The sequence below is a fragment of the Lepidothrix coronata genome, unplaced genomic scaffold, assembly GCF_001604755.1.
Source record: "Lepidothrix coronata isolate B3197 unplaced genomic scaffold, Lepidothrix_coronata-1.0 Scaffold122, whole genome shotgun sequence".
Taxonomy (NCBI): domain Eukaryota; kingdom Metazoa; phylum Chordata; class Aves; order Passeriformes; family Pipridae; genus Lepidothrix; species Lepidothrix coronata.
Genome location: NW_016690302.1, coordinates 123,452 through 141,119, shown reverse-complemented (window position 1 = coordinate 141,119; position 17,668 = coordinate 123,452). Strand labels below are relative to the sequence as shown.

Here is a 17,668-nt window from a genome sequence, read left to right as displayed (position 1 = left end):
ATGGGTTCACGTCAGGACCCATCAGGAGGGAGCTCGTGACACGCCAAGTTCAGCAGGAAGGTGGAACCTGCACCCAACCTCACATGCCCCTGGGTAGGACTGCACGCCCCAGTGCACCCCGTGCCTGCTCCAATTATCCTCCTGCAGCTGAACAGGGAGAAAAAACAGAAGCCCCCAGTTAAGCAGCAAGCTGTAAGTCACTGCCAGCTCACCCTCTCACAAATACTGACTCCAGTCAGTTGGTGTTGACAACAGACATTTAACACGTGGCTTGAACTACCACATGCCCACAAGGAAAAGGCTTAATGAGGGCTAAAAAAGAGTAATAATGAAAAACTCATCCATCTGCAAGATGGGCAAAAGGATAGGCACAGGTCTGACCCTGAATAAACACAGAAACCTCTCATGGTTCAATCAGAGTTTAAAAAGAAAGGCCCCAACGAGCTCCTTTTATGACCGTTTCTGACAAGTCCTGCTCAGTTAATGTTTCCTCTATTTACAGTTTCTTCCTCTGTTACAAATGGGCTTGACCTGATTATAAGACTGCAGACTCTCTTTCAGAGACCTTAACTCATCAGATGGCCACTCCCAGGAGGCTCAGAGATGTTATTGCCAATTCTGACTTCAATGAACAAAGTGAGAAGCCACCAGAAATACTCCAACTATTAAGTAAGCAGAAGTAAATAGGAATTCAGGCAAAACAATTTCACCTGAATGGCAGCACCCTGAGAACAGAGAGACACTGTTTTCCCAAGTCTTCAGGCATTCCCCTCTTACCATTCACCAAGTGCTTCCAAGCAGCGCATCCGTCCCAGCATCAGCTCAGGATCATCTTTGTTGGTGTCCATCTTCTTGTCATAGGCCACCAGAGCATCTTCCCATTCATGAAGCTTTTCATACCAGGTAGCTTGAATTTCCTAAGGGAGTGGGGGAAAAAAAAATCAGATTCTGTATTAATTACCACAGCTCTTCCTGAAAAATCTGTGTCTGTGGTGGTCACTTCATGCTTTTTTCATCCTACATATCCTCATGGACTTTTGTAAGACAGAGAAAATACCTGAGCTAGTCTGAAAACAGGGATCCTGGCATTGCTCCCCTTGCACAAAATGAGTTGAGGTTTACCAGAGGGATCAGTCCAACATCATCCACCTATTCAGTGCCACTGAAATGCCAGCTCAGTAGCTGGTGCTTTTGTTTTTGGAGAAGTGGAGTGAGTGGAATAGGGAAAAGGGTAAATCCATAACATATTCCACTTCCCATCGTTGTACATGCTTGCATTTAAACAAGAAAAACAGTCCTGTGTTCAGGAATGGAGTGACCAACCGGAAAAAAACTCCAAACTGTGCATCTGGCTACTGCTGGGCAGTTATTGAATAGAGCAGGCAGTGTGAAGTTGGGGTCTAATCACACCCCTCACAAGGGAGGGCTGTGGTTTGTAACAAAGCCTTTAAAAGAAAGCCAGGCAGTGATCCTCATCAGCTGCACAAACTTTTCTTCAGTCTTTGTTTCTAGATGTTGTTTCCAATTTTCAAGAAAACAAAATGCCTTGATATATTTTCCATACTTTTGCTCTGCCAGTGTTTTTTCTGCTCAGTCTTTGGCAGCTCCTGTCTTGACACAGGCTGCAGAACAGATTCTTTTCCCAGCCCCGTGGGCAGGGTCACTATAAACCATGCCCTGCATGCCAGGTCTTCCTCTCAGCCCTTTAACTTCTCAGCTAAGTCATATTTCAATTAAGTTCCTGAAAGCAGAGCTCACAGCTCCTCTTAATTTCTTTTCACTGCCTATTCTGGCAAACTCTGTGCTTTTATGCATTTAGCATTTATGGCTAGAACTATATTACTGCTAAAGAGTGAAGTCAGAATTAGGTAATACAGAACTTTGCTCAACCCACCCAAGGAATTATAAGAAGCTGCAAAGATGTTCTGAAGTCTGTACTTCTCCCAGAAAGGATCTATTTTCCAGTCTAGGTCAAAACCATACATAATTCTACACCAAATGAATTCCACCATTCTGTGCTTAACGTGTTCCCAGTTTTTAGTGGTTCCTATTGAAAGGGGCTGGCTGGTCTGCTGTGCTTCCAGGGCAGCCTCCTTTTTCCCAATAACCCTAAGACACTGCAACAATTATCACTGCAAAATCATCTTTTTACCAGCAGAACTGGCAGGAGAGCATAAATGGTTTAGTCCCTGAACACTAAGCTTATAAAAAAAAAAGAAGAAGAAAGAAAAAAAGGTAAATCATGCAGAGAAAGACAGAACAAATACAGAATGGGGTTATTTGATTTCTGTGAGGAGTCTAAATTGTAAGAGACTGGCTAAGCTGCCATTCCAAATAATATCTGAGAACACTCATGTGCCTCTGGATGAGATGCTAGAGGCATGACTCCCATTAAATCCTTACCTGGAAGGTGCTGATGCAGTTACTCAAATCCTTCAACCTTAGAACAGGAACTTTCTGCCTCCCTTCCCAGCTAATCCTAAATAAAATGACTTATGTTGTCAAGCTGCTAGTTGCTCACAGCTGCATTTAGTATCAGTGATAGCTGCTAAATTCTCCTCCAAACCAGGTTGTTACAGCCCTCCCTGTGCCCAGCATTTGCTGGGAAGTACCCATGTACATCCCCATGGGCAGCAAGGCCCTTCACTGGGGACAGAACCCCAGTGTGACTGATGGAATAAACACACCACCATCCACAAAAAACCACACTACAGAAACCAGGAAAACACAGGACACGAAGAGAAGAGCTCTCTGGCAGGACTCACCAGCTCCCCAAAGTGCTTCATGGCATATTCCAGCACCCCAGCAGCTGCCTCTGGCTGTTGGAGTTTGTTGTTAATGCTGAAAGGGTAGGAAAAGAAAGATCATTTAACACAGCTGGCAACTATTAGGGGCTGGTATGAGCTTCTACTTGATAATACCAAGCTCTATCATTTAGAAATACCAATGGAACACCCTCCTTTTTTAAAGCTTCCAAGTGAACAATTAAACTACACAAGGCACACAGTGATTATGTATTTGCAAAACAATAGGTGCACACATTTTCTCTGCACATATTCTCAAGACTTGTTACACAAAGTAGTGATGGTATATGATTATCAGTTCTAAATAACAGCCTGCATGGGGAGAAGAACAGTTGCCAATAGTTTGAAAGGCATAATTTCTCAAACAGCTGCATTTAAGAGCTTTACAGTGCTGATTTTTTCCCCTCCTTTCTCTTAAACAGACCAGCAACTCCTTTAAAAATCAGAATAGAGATCCAGGAAACAGCCTACATCATTAAAACAGCTGACAAACGTCACCAGGAAAACACATAAAAAGCATGCAACCCTAATTTCAGTTCCACATTTCACACAGAGCCCCTGCACTGGTATTTAACCAGCACTGGTGCTTTTCTTCTGCTGGTTTTCAAGAACATGCCAGAAACTGCTGCCATCACAACCAGTCTGCCCCAGCGAGGCACCTTGCTTTGCAAGGGCAGCTGAATTTTAGGAAGCACAGCAAACAGGCCACTCTTGAGCCTGGCTCTCCAGTCCAGCAACACCATGTACAGCTGTTCTCTTAAATCATTTCTGTTTCACACTGGTTTTCTGATCTCACTATCAGAAATCAGGTGCTTGGTGAGCAGCCCTCCTGCTAAACCCTGATTTAATGAGGAAATTAACTTTTTATTAAGCTTCTGCTATTTTATAAAGCTTATTTATGAGCAGCCTCTGGCTCATTGCTCTCCTCTTTCCCCTGGAAGAGGAGAACAAGAAGTGCAAGTTGTTCAAAGCAACATGACAACACCTGAGCACCTACAACAACACACCCCCACAGCCCAACATTAGCACTATTTAATGCTTGGAATGGAAGCATCATCATTAACAAAATGAAATACAGCAACAGAGAACAGTGCAAAGAGATTTTCAATGGTCTCTGAATATGACTGCAGGCACAGGCAGCTTTCAGAAATGCCCCTTCTTGCCTGCCATGATCAGAATATCTGCATGATTTCCCCCCTATGAGAGGCCTGTTGATCAGTAAGAGACAAGCAAACCTACGGTATTAAAGGGGGTGATAAACAGACTTAAAAAAGGGAAAAATTTTCAAATGAGTGCTACATTTCTTATGCCTGTGGAAGCTTCCTTTCATGACAACTAAGGGATCAAGCTCCAAGACATACTCTGGACACCTGGGAATGTCCAGTAAAATACTCTTGGAAACAGGAGCTCAGAGTGGTTGAGCTGAAATCATGTTTAGCCAGACTAAGAACACACCACAACCACGGCTGGGGATGACAGCACCCAGCAATGGGAAGCACTTGAAATACACCCATGGCTATTTTTCAGCAGGACAGTCAGAGCTCCCGCTCCCTCCACGCTTCCCAAGGGAAAGCCAGGCAGCAGTGCCTCATAAAAGTGATAAATGGCTGTCACCTCTCATACCCCGATGATTTAAAGAGCCACTGGCAGACACATCACTTCCAGCACTTCAGGCAGTTAATTACTTCCAAGTTATCTTTCTTGTCAACACTTCCTGACCAAATTGGCCATTATCTTTTATTCTTTGACAATTAGCACTGCTCTTCTGCTGCTGCTCCCCGGTGCACTCAATTACTCCTTTTGTTTCTTACTTTCTTGGCTGCTCAGAGTAGAATTAAGTGTTTCAAATCTATTTATGGTTAGGTTTAAGCAAAGGGAAGGGAGAGATGGGGAGGACAAGGAGAAAGACTTTGACTTAGAAGAAGACACAGCAGTAGATCCAATACCTTGTTGTTGTTAATAATCATAAATTACTCTCCCATAACAAATGATCCAGCAACACAGTGAGCAATGAGAGGTAATTTTGTGACTGGGACATCTCCTGGCAGTTGCTTTTCCCTGTGTTGAGGATCATTTCTGCCAAAGCAGTGAATGCTGTGGCTCCCCCCTCCCAGCCCATTTGGGATATACACTATTTTAATCTGGTACATTCAAAAGACACATTTAGAAATTATGACATTCTGTGCTTCCCTTCCCCTTCCTTCCATGAAGGCACTGCCCTTCTCCCTGCAGACCTGCTGAGGTCTGTGCTCAGGCAGGATCTTCCTAAATTTCATAACACCCCTAAAAACACCACAGAGCTGTTTTCTAGTTGCCATGCTGGAGACTGAACAGCATGAAAAACACTGCAGAAAAGCATCCAGGCACACAGAAAAGGCCCCCAGGGCTGATATTCCAGCCAGGCAGAGTTGCCAGGGGGTTTTAGTCACAGTGTTGCTGCTGGAAATCGGGGCAGTTTACTGGATCAGAATCAAGGGGATAGATTTCTCCTTGCATCTGCAAAAAGATAACTACAGAATCTTTCTGGATTAAAGGAGAAGGTGGGGAAACATCTCTCAAGATAGAAACAATGCTGTTGGCTGACTTGCCAGACAGTAACTTAAGTCTGTTTACTGGGAGATGTCCTTGCAGTTTTCCCTAGTTTAGGATAAAATTAAGTTTAATATTAAAGGAGAAGATCAATTGTTCTCCATATCCACTGAGGGTAGAAACACATTCAACAGTTCATTTTTGTTTAGAAGCTAAAAATCCCTTCCACTATCCCCTACTTTACTCAAAGGCTTGGCAGAAGGGAACAGAAGAACATCACTGTACCTCCTTTCTGGGAAGTTTCTGGGGACAGGTTTGGTGGGACAGAAGTTACACGTCACTGAATACCTCAGTATTCAGCCTGGGCTGGGCTGCCAGAGCCTTCCAGCACTGCTGCTCCAGGGAAATATTGCAAAATTATAGATTTTAAATGCCAGTGTACATTCCTAAAATATTCTGAAACTACCTCAAGACACAGCTGTCTCATGTTTGCAGGCCAGACTATTAAAATGGGAGACCACAGGAACAACAAGATTTCCCAAGTCACATCAACTAGACTCTGATAAACTTTGAACTAATGCACTAATTTCTGTTTAATACCATCACTTCATTCCACATTTTAGTCAATAAACAAAGTGATTACAAGAAGCAACAGAAGATCCTTAGACTTTCCTTCAAAATGAAGACAAATCAGTTGCAAAACTGATTCCTATCACTAAGGTTTGCTCTGAGTCTGGCCCACCTGGACTCACTGCATAATTCCATAAGGCAGTGGAATTCAAATTGCTGTCAATCACAATGACAAAAGCAGTAATTCCTATATTCCAAGTGCACAATGTTGCAGCTGGATAAGGAAATGAGACTGGCACAGAAAGTTTTTTGAGAAGACAGTTGAACCCAAGATTACAGATATTTCCCCCCCGTTTATTAAGCAATATCTGCACTTTAGCCAGAATAATGTCCAATCCCCACCTATTTGTAGCACTTGATCATGATGAGGAGGATATTAAAAAGTGACAAGCCTCCTGAAGAAAAACATTTTCCAATTATTCTGTCATTCTATCCCTGCAAAAGGTGACTACCCTTGGCAAACTCCCTAATATAAAACCCTTGGTCAAAAATCTTAAATGTTCAAACTCTATTAGTAGTGAAAGGCTACATAAACCTACTGTTTGATGATTAAGATATCAAAATATCCCACATGTACAAACAACTAAAATGCAGCACACTGAGCTGGAATCACAAAAGAGAAGAATATTTAAGAGAAATATACTCCTATTGCTTGTATATTTTAAAGGCTATTTAAACAGAAATCAGACATGAACTGGAAATAAAAACCAACTTTATTGTCTTCAGTGTGAAGAGAGCTCAAATGAGGGACTTTCCTCCTCCACAAACCCCAGCCTCAAATGCATAATGTTTACTAAAAATATTCTCTTTTATAGATCCCTGGGAGCTTTACAGTCTTCCATTATCTTTGACATTGACAATATTCTCTATGACTCAAAATATATTAAATTTTCAAGAATTCAGACAGAAGAGACTCTCCCCATCTTCTCACAAAAATTTAACCCCCCTTTTTTTAAAACAGAGCCTTTTCAGGAGGCAACACACACATTTCCTATTGCCAAAATGCATCTCAGAACTTGATAGAGAAACCTCATTTTTGCTATAAAGCAGCTTGTCCACAGAGTCTGAAAAAAAGGAAGAGTTTGTCTTCTTGTTTAGTCTCCCCAAGTTTGTTTAAAAAGATGCTCCATGTGACAGATTTTACCAAGCTAAGTCAAGCTTGTTTTCCTTTCTGAAGAAGTGCTGGAGCTGCTTCTGGGACTGGAGGTGGAAGGCACTGCTGCTTTGTGGAGACTTGGGGGAACAGATAATCCTCTGGCAAAAGGAATTGGCTTTGCTGGCCAGTTTCCCCAGTTCTACAGTTTATTTGTGCTCAGGCATCCCTGGGTCCTTGATTCAGCAAACCTCAGAAAACAACCCCAAAACAGCTCGAAAAACCAACACGTGTCCATTGTGCCACTAAAAACTATCCCCAGGCTGGGAACAAATACATTTGAGAAACCAACACCAGGAAAGAGCTGTTTTCAATACAGGGTTGTGATGATTGAGGGCTTCCAGGCCAGAGCAGCCCTTCAGCTTCCAGCAAGGACACACCACATTGCTAAGAGGCTTTAAAACCTGCCAGAGTCCCTATCTTGATATAAATGCTTGCAAATCAAATAAAAGCATTCATCAGCTTTGAAAGAAAAAGCAGTGAAAACCATGACAGTAAAATTCCTAGCCAGTCCTGCTGCTCAGGTTGCAGAAGGTTTTGTACCACCTATTTTTTATTAATCAGGAAAAATAAAATTAAATTGCCAAGGAAGATACTTAGCAGAAAAAGGTGAAACACAGAGTCAGTCTTTGTGTATTGATCATGCAAATAGTGGATATGTTAAATAAAAAAGAAATCACAGGTGACTGCAGGAAGTATGAGGGGTTTGTTTGTCATCAGACCCTCTCCCTTGTTCCACCTGTTCCCCTGTAACTTCAGAGGTTTCCAGTGCAGTCCTGACTGTAAAGCTGTAAATGCTGGAGCATTTATGAGCATCTCCAAAGCCAGGGGTGAACAGTTTCCCACTTCCTGGGAGGGAAAAGTGGTATTTCAGAGCTCTGACCAAGTGTGGACTCCAGTGACCTGCCAGCAGAGAGCTGATGGGAGCCTTTGCCATCTCAGCAAGCACCAGGAATTCCAGATTCGAAGCATTTGCCGGATGCATATTAAGGGTTTTGCAATGACTGGCTACCAAATAAATAGCCACAGGGCACTGAGCTTTTCTTCTTGTCTCAGCTTTGCATGCACCTGCCAGAACAGCTTCCCAGAGCAGGCAGTCATTCAAACCCACCTCTGACTTAATCTGCCCCTCCAGGGACAGGAGATAACTGCTTCTGATCAAGTAATACTCATATACTTGAATTCAGTAACATCAACCAACGTTATAAACATATGGCACATACAAACTGAAACCATGTTTAGCCTCAGTTCTTCCCAACCACTTCAAACCTACATCATAAACAGAGTCAAAAAGGGGCTGCATCGTTTTCTTGACTTTAGGATCTCATCTTTTTAGCTTCCATGTAGCAGAATATTCCCACATACAAAATATAACAGGGGAAAACCAGGGTGTTGAGATTTCAGACCAAATGATATTTGATTTCTCCATCACTATTGGGGGGAAAGGAAAAAACAGGACTAGGATCCATTCAGTAGTTATGGAACTAGTTTCTCCCTAGCTATGCTCCAAACTACACCTCTGTCCAAAATATGACAGGATCCTGAATTCAAGTTGAAAGACAACCAATATAGAACAGTGGAACAGCTTTTGTCAGCTTCTACAGCTGATCTAACCTGGCAGTGACCACCATCAGGAGCTATTGCTGCCTAAATGACCAGGGAACTGGGAGAGACTCATCTTTCAAACACTTATAAGGAAGTTAAATTCCACTAAGGCTGAGGTTTCTGCCAAGAGATGTTTCTGCCCAAATCTCTCTTAATGCTTCCTCAAAAGCAAGGACAGATGGGAAGAGTTGTGCTCTTTTCCATTCCTGCATAATGTGTCTGTTGTCACACCCTTACACAGAACAAAGTATTATCTCTTTTTGAACAGGTAAATCAAAGTACCCAGAAGAAAGATGGCTTACACTGGGATATACAAATTAGAGGCTGGATCCCAAATAAAACCCCGGCTGTCTCATTTGCAATTAAAAACTCCCATTTAGAGAAGGGATTTGGAGGCCTTTCTGCACTGTTTTGTAACATTTGTGTGTAACTTTAGAGTTTGGCTGAATCTTAGATCCTTCCAAAATTTGTATAAAGAGGGAATGCACAGACCTACAAGTGGCTCCCCTCTTCCACATCTGCCCAAGACAGAGGAGTTATGGTGAGTGGGAGCAGCAGCAGAATGGGCTGGAGTCCTGTGTAACACAATGGGGGTGTTAGCAGGGTGGCTTTTTGGGGCAGGGAAGCCAGAGTCTGGCCTGTCCTATTCTTTGTTCCAACCTTGACAAAAACACATTTCTCATCACAGGAAGCCGGAGAAGAATTTGCCCCTGGGAATGACAGAAGCTCCAGCTGGAAGAGGGCTCAGACAGGATTAGAGGCAGAACAAAAAGGTCAGGCTTTCATCCATGTGCAGTGGCACTTTCTGGTCTGATGTATAAAAAGCAATTTTGCTATGGAAGGTTTCTGGAATGTCCACGGCAAAACCTGACTGAAGCCTGTGCTCTGCTGTGGAGGTGCCCTTGGTGCTTTAACCAAATTGTACCTGCACACCTCTGGCAATATCTCAGGTCCCCAGTCCCACAGAGCAGCCTCAGCAGCTGACAGGACAGATGCAGTGGTTCTGCCTGGAGCACAGCACACAGGAGTCACCACCACACAGCTCCAGACACCCACGCTGTCTGTGTGGAGATCACTGACCTCCTCCGAAAGATCCCCTCTCCCTTCTCTATGAAAATTCAGGTTTAGGAAACATCTGTATTCACATTCCACCCCTGCAGTGCTTTGATGCCTTCACCCCCCTAAATCCTTGCACCCTTGTGGGTCTGTTCTGCAGAAAAACTATTACCAGCTGTGGTGCAAATCAGAGGCAGCAAGAAAGCATCAAGCAACAAGTGTATCAAAGCTGAGGAGGAGAGAAACTACATCAACAAGAAACTGTGCTTTCTATTTCTCTAAAAGCAGATGTCAGATCAGAAAGGCTTTTCCAATGGTTCCTAATCAAGTAGAAATCCTGCAGCCACTTTGGATCAGCAAAAAACACCCAGATGGGACAGTATGTGTCAGTTGGGTTTGTCCTGATGCCCTTTGTAAAAGGAGCAAGATTAGCTTTCTTTTGTTTTCTTGGACACCAAGAAGCTTTCACAGCATTTACCCCAGGAGCAGATACATGAGCCATTTCCACCTTCATTTCGTCTTATTTCTGCCAGTTATAATCAGAAACTTTGCAGGGAGATGCAAGAACCCACATGTTGGGCAATGACAGAGCAGTGGCCAGGGGTGAAACACCTTCTCCCTCAGGAACTAAGAACAAAGCCTGCAGACCTTTTGCAGAAGGTTGTCCCACTGCTGAAAAGGTTCTGCTTGGGGATCAGACTGCTATAATTAACTTTTGAACTGTTAAAAGATATAAAAGAGGAGAGAAAGTGGCTATCTCAGCCAGCTGATAGTTGATCAATTCTCAATGTCTAAAGATTTACTCTTAAATCTACTCTTTTTGTAACTGTGGACATTTTAACTACCCATAGATTTTACTCTCAAAATCCTGTTAATAAACTGCCCTCCACAATACTGGAATTAGATCACATTGCCTGTAAAAAACCCACCTCTTGTCAAGTTTCAGTAGACTTCCACTATTAACTAATGCCCTTTCACTTGCCCACTATGAATAAACAGAGTTTTAACTTATATATTTTGCAGATTTTTTTCCATCCTACCCTCAGATATCCCATCTCTAAAAAGAACAGCACTGAATTCTACAAAGTTAATAATGTAGAGACACCAGTGTACAGAGAGGGGGATTAGATGCTTAACTGATTAACTTGCTAAAATACTGTCTAAATTAAGAAATACTGCAAGCATAGAATTACCCCCTACAGTTTCTGGGGAATGCATTAGTAGGACTTGCAGCAGCCAGGGCTACCTCCTAGGGAGTTACCTTCCCTGAACTTGTATAAACTCATCCTGTTTGAACAGCCTTTTCACATTCTGGACCTCTACTGTTACTGAAGTGCCAGAACTAGTCAGCAAGAGGGCTCCCATCCAACAGGCAATAATTGCTGGAAATTCTCCTCATTTCCTAGCCTTTTCCAACACCCCTTCAAGACACAACTGAGGGAATTCTCTGCTGCTATCCCCAACTTTTCTTGGCTGAAACCTGTTCCAATTGCACCCTGTAAACACCTGATATGAACAGATGAACTGGGAGGGGCCAGCAAGCCCTCCACAGCTTCAGAGGGGTGGAGGTAAACAGAAAAATAGTATATAAGATGCTTTGAGACAGACTTCCAAAGTCCACATCCGACAGGAGGGGTCTGAAAAAAAGCCACTTCTTCAGGCTCCACCTTCAGAGACTCCCTTCCCTGGAAGCAAGGAAGGTGCCAGGCTGCTGCAGGGGATTTCATACCTACCCCAGCTGCTCTCAGACCGTGCTCAGCTGGAAGGTTTCTGCTGCTGTAAGCAAAAATGCCAGCGAGATCCACGGCTCAGCTGGCGTGGCTCTGCATTGTCACCGTGTCCGTGGCAACCTACCCGGCCCTGCTGCAGAGACCTCCCAAGAGGAGAACCCTCAGCAACAACGGCAACGCTCAGCCCAAGGTGCCGGGCTGCTGCGAGGAGGTCAGGGAGCTCAAGCTGCAGGTGGCCAACCTGAGCAGGATGCTGCAGGAGCTGAGCAAGAAGCAGGAGGGGGACTGGGTGAACGTGGTCATGCAGGTGATGGAGCTGGAAGGCAGCACCAAGCAGATGGAGTCGCGGCTCATCGACGCCGAGAGCAAATACTCCGAGATGAACAACCAGATCGACATCATGCAGCTCCAGGCGGCCCAGACGGTCACACAGACGTCAGCTGGTAAGGAGGGAGTCCCCAGGCTCCCACAAACACCTCCTAACACCCAGCTAATGACCAGTTCCCACTGCCACTAACGTGACTAGCACGGGGGCACGCTGAGTACGGCCGCTGGAAGCGCTCCTGGAGGCAGGGGGGCCTGAGAAAACCAGTGGTTTTATATCTATATTTGTTATCAGGGAGTTGAGAAACAGCGCATTTGTACGGCACAGAATTCAGTCTGATATTTCTGAGCACCACAGTACCAACAGTAAAAGAATGGGAGCTGGCTCTGCCAGGGAATGGCTCTGGCAGTAATATCCCCCGAGTTCACAGTGCTGACAGGGGACCAGAAGCTGTTAAAACAATTAGAAATGTTTTCCAAGAATTACTAAGGATTTGTAATTTTATCTTTATGACTATCTCTGAACCAGAACAAAAAAGAGTGATCCATTATTTGAATGATAATTCTCAGAAGTTCAAGGCTGTAGATGATGCAAGACACAAACTGTGATATAAGCCTAGCCAGAACACAGTTAAATTCTTCCAAATTCTCTTCCCTGAGGGGAAATTTCACTGCACACAGCGATTGCACAGGCCTGTACTAAATGTGGAATGCAGGTGCACTTTTAGGTCAGCTACCTGTAAAGCCACTTCTGGAAGAAAGAGTCTCCTCCATTGACTTTTCTTTTAAAATTAAATTCACCACAAAGAGCTTAAAACTTTAAAAAGACACTGTTGTTGTCTGGGACGACTGGGTTTGCCAAAAGACTTCATTCAGACTTTTTTTTCTTTTTTAACTTTAAGGAAAAACTTTGCAATCCATTTACTTAATTCTTCTTACAAAAAAGCTCCAGTTGGTCAGTTTTGACACATTGCTGTTTACAGTAGGTCTTAAAAAGAAAGTTACACCATAACAAGTCTCTTTGGAGCTGTAGAAAAAGTTTAGAAAAAAAAATACAGGAACACACAGCAGCAACTGGCCCAGCAGGTATTTAAGACAGCTGTGTCTCCCCTCACCAGGTAAGAGACACTTAGTGTGTACTAAAGTGAAAACTGTCAGACAGGATAAAGCTTTGCTTCAGCTCATTTATCCTCAGAATAGCTGTGCATTTTACCACCTTCAAGTCAGCTCCTGCACCAGGAGGAAAGGAACTTTGCACAGATGGACTGACTGCAGCTAAAAGGCACCTTCTCTGTCCCAGGCTCCAGCGCAGAACAAATATCTCTCACCAACAAGCTTGGCCAAGCACACAAAGCAGGCACCTGGCAGCAGGACTGGCCATTATTACATTGGATAAGTCTCCCAGCACAGACACATACTAGCAATGTGAAGAGAAAGCAGAGATGGCTCTTTGCACAGCAGAGGTTAAAAAAAAAATAATAAAAAAAAATCACAAAGTCCCAGTGCTACAACACCTTTTTCCAACGCATACACTGCTCCAAACTAGACCACTTCAGGAAAACATTACACTTGTGGGAAGTCCTCCTCACTTAATTACTCCTTGCATTACAAACTAGGCTTTACAGAAACCACCCTGACAGGAGAGGAGTTCTTGCTGTTCAGACTCTCACTTTCTGGTTCTGATTCAAGTAGATGCTGTCTATGACTGCTCATCGCTTTACCAGAGGAACTACCGAATTTCTGGTGTTTACAAGCTACCCCCCGATGAATTTTTGGGGATTCCAGATCTGGAGGTAAGGATCATAAGCACACAATGTATATTATGTGTCTTTTCAAATAGAAATACTTATCTACAGAGATGAAAAGAGCACACACTGAATGAGGACACCCTGCACTTGCAATCAGCATCTTTCTGTAGGCAAACCTCAAGGAAGAAAAGAGTGGACACTGAAGAGGGAAAATAGAAATAGGGAAAATTAATGTAATAATTTTTTGCCATGAGTTTTAAACAGAATAGAAATTGCTGCAAGTTGTGAAATCTGGAACAATGTCTTGTGTTAAGAGAATTGGACCTTCCCTAAGTTTATTGACAAGTAAACACTGCCTTTTTTTCCCCTATTCCAGGTGTTCTGTGACATGGAGACAGATGGAGGTGGCTGGACTATCATCCAAAGACGCAAAGTTGGTTTGACATCGTTCAATAGGGACTGGAAACAATACAAGGAAGGATTTGGAAATATTCGGGGAGATTTTTGGCTGGGAAATGAAAACATCTACCGGCTCTCCAGACGCCCCACTGTCCTGCGAGTGGAGCTGGAGGTAACTAATGGGCTCTTCATTTCAGCAGCAGCAGGTCTTTTGCACAAAGTGAGTCCCCAGCAGCAGATCCCATCTCCTGTCTCCATAGAAGGCTCAAAGAATTTGCATGCTTTAATTACAGGAGGAGGAGGTAGGATCGACCCAGGGATACACTCAAGGACAAGGCAGATGTTCTCCACTGTGCAAAGGCAGTGGGACCACCTTCTGCCAGCATATGGATTGTGTCTCCAGGAACATGTGGGGACCTAGGAAATCCTGCAGACAGAGATCAAACTGCTGACCACCTCAGATTTAAAAATCTAAAAAGAGAAGCCCCACCAAGTTTTCAAGCCTTTGAGTCTTTTCCTTTTGCAGCACTTCCTTCCAGCCTGGGTGCAAAAGAGTTTGCCTTTTATTACCCCCAAACAATTTCTTCAGTCTGCTAAAGGCTTGGGTCTGGCTTAGACCAGTTTACAGCTGGTACAACAGCTTAGAGGGATGGGATGTGCATAAGCCAAAAGGCTTTTAGATACAAAGTCCCTGTTTTAGAGAGGAAAAAATATTACTTGAGGCAGCACTGAGACAAGGATGTTGAATGCAAGAGCTGCACATCAGGTTTCCTGGACACTATATAATACCAGGTGCAGATAAGACTTGGAAGGATCATGCTTTGCTCCGGAAAGTTCCTTTGCTCTGGCAAGTTCCTTTGCCTTAACAGAGCAGTTCCTGCAGCCTGAGGCAGAAAAAGTGTGTGTACATAACCACGGATGGTGGAGTCTTCTCATAACTGTTCTAACAGAACCAATTCCTTCTCCCCTGTTCTGTGGCAGGACTGGGAAGGCAACACACGTTATGCCCAGTACCAGCAGTTCACCCTGAGCAATGAGATCAACAGCTACCGGCTGTTTGTGGGGAACTACAGCGGGAACACGGGGAGAGACTCCCTGCGGTACCACAACAACACGGCCTTCAGCACGAAGGACAAGGACAACGACAAGTGTGTGGATGACTGTGCCCAGTTCCGCAAAGGTACAGCACACAAACAGCTGCCTGTCCCCAGAGAACAGCCTGGGGCAGGTGTAGAGAGCCCAGAACACCCTCTTTCCATGGTAACATCTGGGTGGCAAATCGAGGGAGAGGTGGTGAACTCTGGGATACACATTGATATAGGAGATCTGGCAGCTCAGGCTGAGCCAGACTGTGTGTTACAGACATCAGTACCTTCAAATGCTCTCACCTGCACACACTGTTACCCCAGCCACACTGTCTAAGCTGCTGATGCAATTCAGTGAGGCAGGAAGTTATTCCTGACGATTTATCAGGTTCTTATTTTCTCTTATATTTTTTTGAGTTTTCAAGTTCTAGTATTAGGGACCTGTAATTATTCTTTTATATTACTATCCTACACCCATCTCCAGGTTCAACCTGACTTGTGATCTTTATTCCTACCCTATTACAAGCCTCTAATGAGGTTATTCTCTTCATTCAATTTACTATCTTCATTTGAGTTCTGTCAAAGATAATTATCTTCACTGCATCTTGCCCTTTAATTTCCCCATTGTCTCCCACACAATATGCAGATAAAACTGTTGATATCAGTCTCAACGAATACTTGCAGAGTCCAAGAACTTTTGATACATCTTAAGATGCCTAAGCTAAGAAACCCAAATTCATTTCCTGTGCTGCCTCACTGAGTGAGAGACAGAAACACGTCAAGGAAATATTCCAAGAGGAACAAGCAACTAAATGAAAAGCTGCTGGACTAATTTGGCTATAGAACTGTAAAGCCTTTATGTGTTTAGAACCTATTTTAAGTTTTGAATTTGCCTGCAACCTCAGCTACTACAAGCCTCTAATGACGTTACTCTCTTCATTCAATTTACTATCTTCATTTGAGTTCTGTCACAGATAATTATCTTCACTGCATCTTGCCCTTTAATTTCCCCATTGTGTCCCACACAACACGCAAATAAAACTTTTAAAAGCATTTAACCACTGGCCATAGGCTGCAGGGATTAAATGCTGCATTCTGCTCTCTCTCCTCTGGAAAGAGCAATAATTCTTATTATTAATACAGAACATCTTGTTTTAAGTAAATGGTTGACCAGGAATGTATTCCTCTGTTTCCAAGGTGGCTATTGGTACAACTGCTGCACAGATTCCAACCTGAACGGGGTTTACTACCGAAAGGGAGAGCACACCAAGAACATGGATGGCATCACCTGGTACGGGTGGCACGGATCCACCTACTCCCTGAAGAGAGTCGAGATGAAGATCCGGCCGGAGGATTTCAAACCATAGAGGGAACCAGAGCTGGATTATACAGCTCCACGGTGCCACTGCACAGGAGGTGGGCAATGGACAGCCAAGTAATTGTTCCTTTCATCTAATCCGTGTGACAGCCACGCCCTGGCCGTGCACACACCCCAACACCGCGGCACGGCAAGCACCAGCCACAGCCACCAGCGGCAGCAGGGCTCACACCTGCTTCCTCCTCTTCAGGCTCTTTCCAAAGGGAAAAAATATTGTGTTAGAATAGGTTAGAACCGAATGCACTCATAGCACCTTCAGAAAACCTCTGGGTGTGTTTTCTCTAGCAGTGGGTTGCTTTAGTGTTGTTAACTAGATGGGCAGGGACTGAAAAGCAAAAGTCTCCTTTGCTGCCTTTCCTTCAGTGTCCCGAGCCAGCACTGCTGAGTAACCCCTTCCAGGAGGGACCCAAACCCCAAAATTACACACTCATTTCAAGCCAGAGGTGTCCCTGATGCACCTTTCTTTAGTGTATAGTAAGTGGCTTGCTTTCCCACAGAGGAAAACCACAACGCTCCAAAATGTTGGATTGATTAGCGTTGTCCAGGTTCTCTCCTGAAGTTTTACTGCCACCTCCTGCTGCTGCCTCAAATAATCCCCACAGAGGCCACGCCCAGCAGACAGTAACCCTGGAGAAGGATTTGTCCCTGGTGCTCTGATGTTTATTCCTATCCACACAGACAATCTGAAATGCTGATAAACTAGAAAGTAACTTTCTGGGCTGCCACCAAATTACATTCAGGTTAGAACACAAACGTGCTGTGTGTCAGTAAGGCTAAGAGTGAACAGCAGGTGAGCCAAAAATGTCCAGACCCAGCCAAAAATCTCAACTCCAACACTTAAAATCACTGTATCCACGAGCAAAACATGAGTACACCACCAGAGAATCCCTAAGTGCCAAAGGTTACTCAAACATAAGGGAATGTTTGCTAGCACACCACACTAAGGAATATCAAAATCTATTCTGAAAACTACCCCCACAGCAAGTTACCTAGAGATGCTATGTCAAAAATCAGCATGTTTCTCCCTTACATAACACAGTGTTAAAAATAAAAGTTGAAAAAGAATGAGACTCCTCCTGTAGCCCTACCATTGTTTGAATATGTTGGAAAAGATAGTTATCATTAATATATCTATTTTTATTCACCTTAAAGAGAGTTTGAATCTAATTTAAATTGTTCAGTCTTGTGTGAAATGGGAGCTCAAGGTGTCTTGGGAATTGCCTTACA

At 43.8% G+C, this 17,668-nt stretch overlaps 2 protein-coding genes across 4 annotated transcripts in view; one reads left to right on the top strand and one right to left on the bottom strand.

The window, feature by feature from the left end:
- MTOR (mechanistic target of rapamycin) overlaps window positions 1-17,668 on the bottom strand; it is a 62,591-nt gene that overhangs the window by 24,393 nt on the left and 20,530 nt on the right. For both annotated transcript variants that reach the window (XM_017825795.1, XM_017825796.1), the window contains 2 exons: window positions 2,766-2,841; window positions 778-917 (listed from right to left, as the gene is read on the bottom strand). In XM_017825795.1, coding sequence (XP_017681284.1) covers window positions 778-917; window positions 2,766-2,841 — 216 coding nt within the window. The remainder of the gene's footprint in view (window positions 1-777; window positions 918-2,765; window positions 2,842-17,668) is intronic.
- On the top strand, window positions 11,493-17,657 carry ANGPTL7 (angiopoietin like 7). Of its 2 annotated transcripts, none has more exons than XM_017825798.1 (5): window positions 11,493-11,950; window positions 13,524-13,624; window positions 13,956-14,150; window positions 14,960-15,158; window positions 16,261-17,657. In XM_017825798.1, the coding sequence occupies exons 1-5, from the start codon at window positions 11,566-11,568 to the stop codon at window positions 16,428-16,430; spliced, it is 1,050 nt and encodes a 349-aa protein (XP_017681287.1). In that variant the 5' UTR covers window positions 11,493-11,565; the 3' UTR covers window positions 16,431-17,657. The 2 variants fall into 2 exon arrangements, with proteins under 2 accessions (XP_017681287.1, XP_017681286.1); XM_017825797.1 differs by having other exon boundaries at window positions 13,521-13,624.

Bases quoted from the DNA above. Each gene is read 5' to 3' on its own strand.
- ANGPTL7 (XM_017825797.1), top strand. From the start codon at position 11,566: ATGCCAGCGAGATCCACGGCTCAGCTGGCGTGGCTCTGCATTGTCACC. The intron at 11,951-13,520 runs GTAAGGAGGGAG...TTCTGATTCAAG, and splicing joins GGTCACACAGACGTCAGCTG to TAGATGCTGTCTATGACTGC. The intron at 13,625-13,955 runs GTAAGGATCATA...CCCCTATTCCAG, and splicing joins TGGGGATTCCAGATCTGGAG to GTGTTCTGTGACATGGAGAC.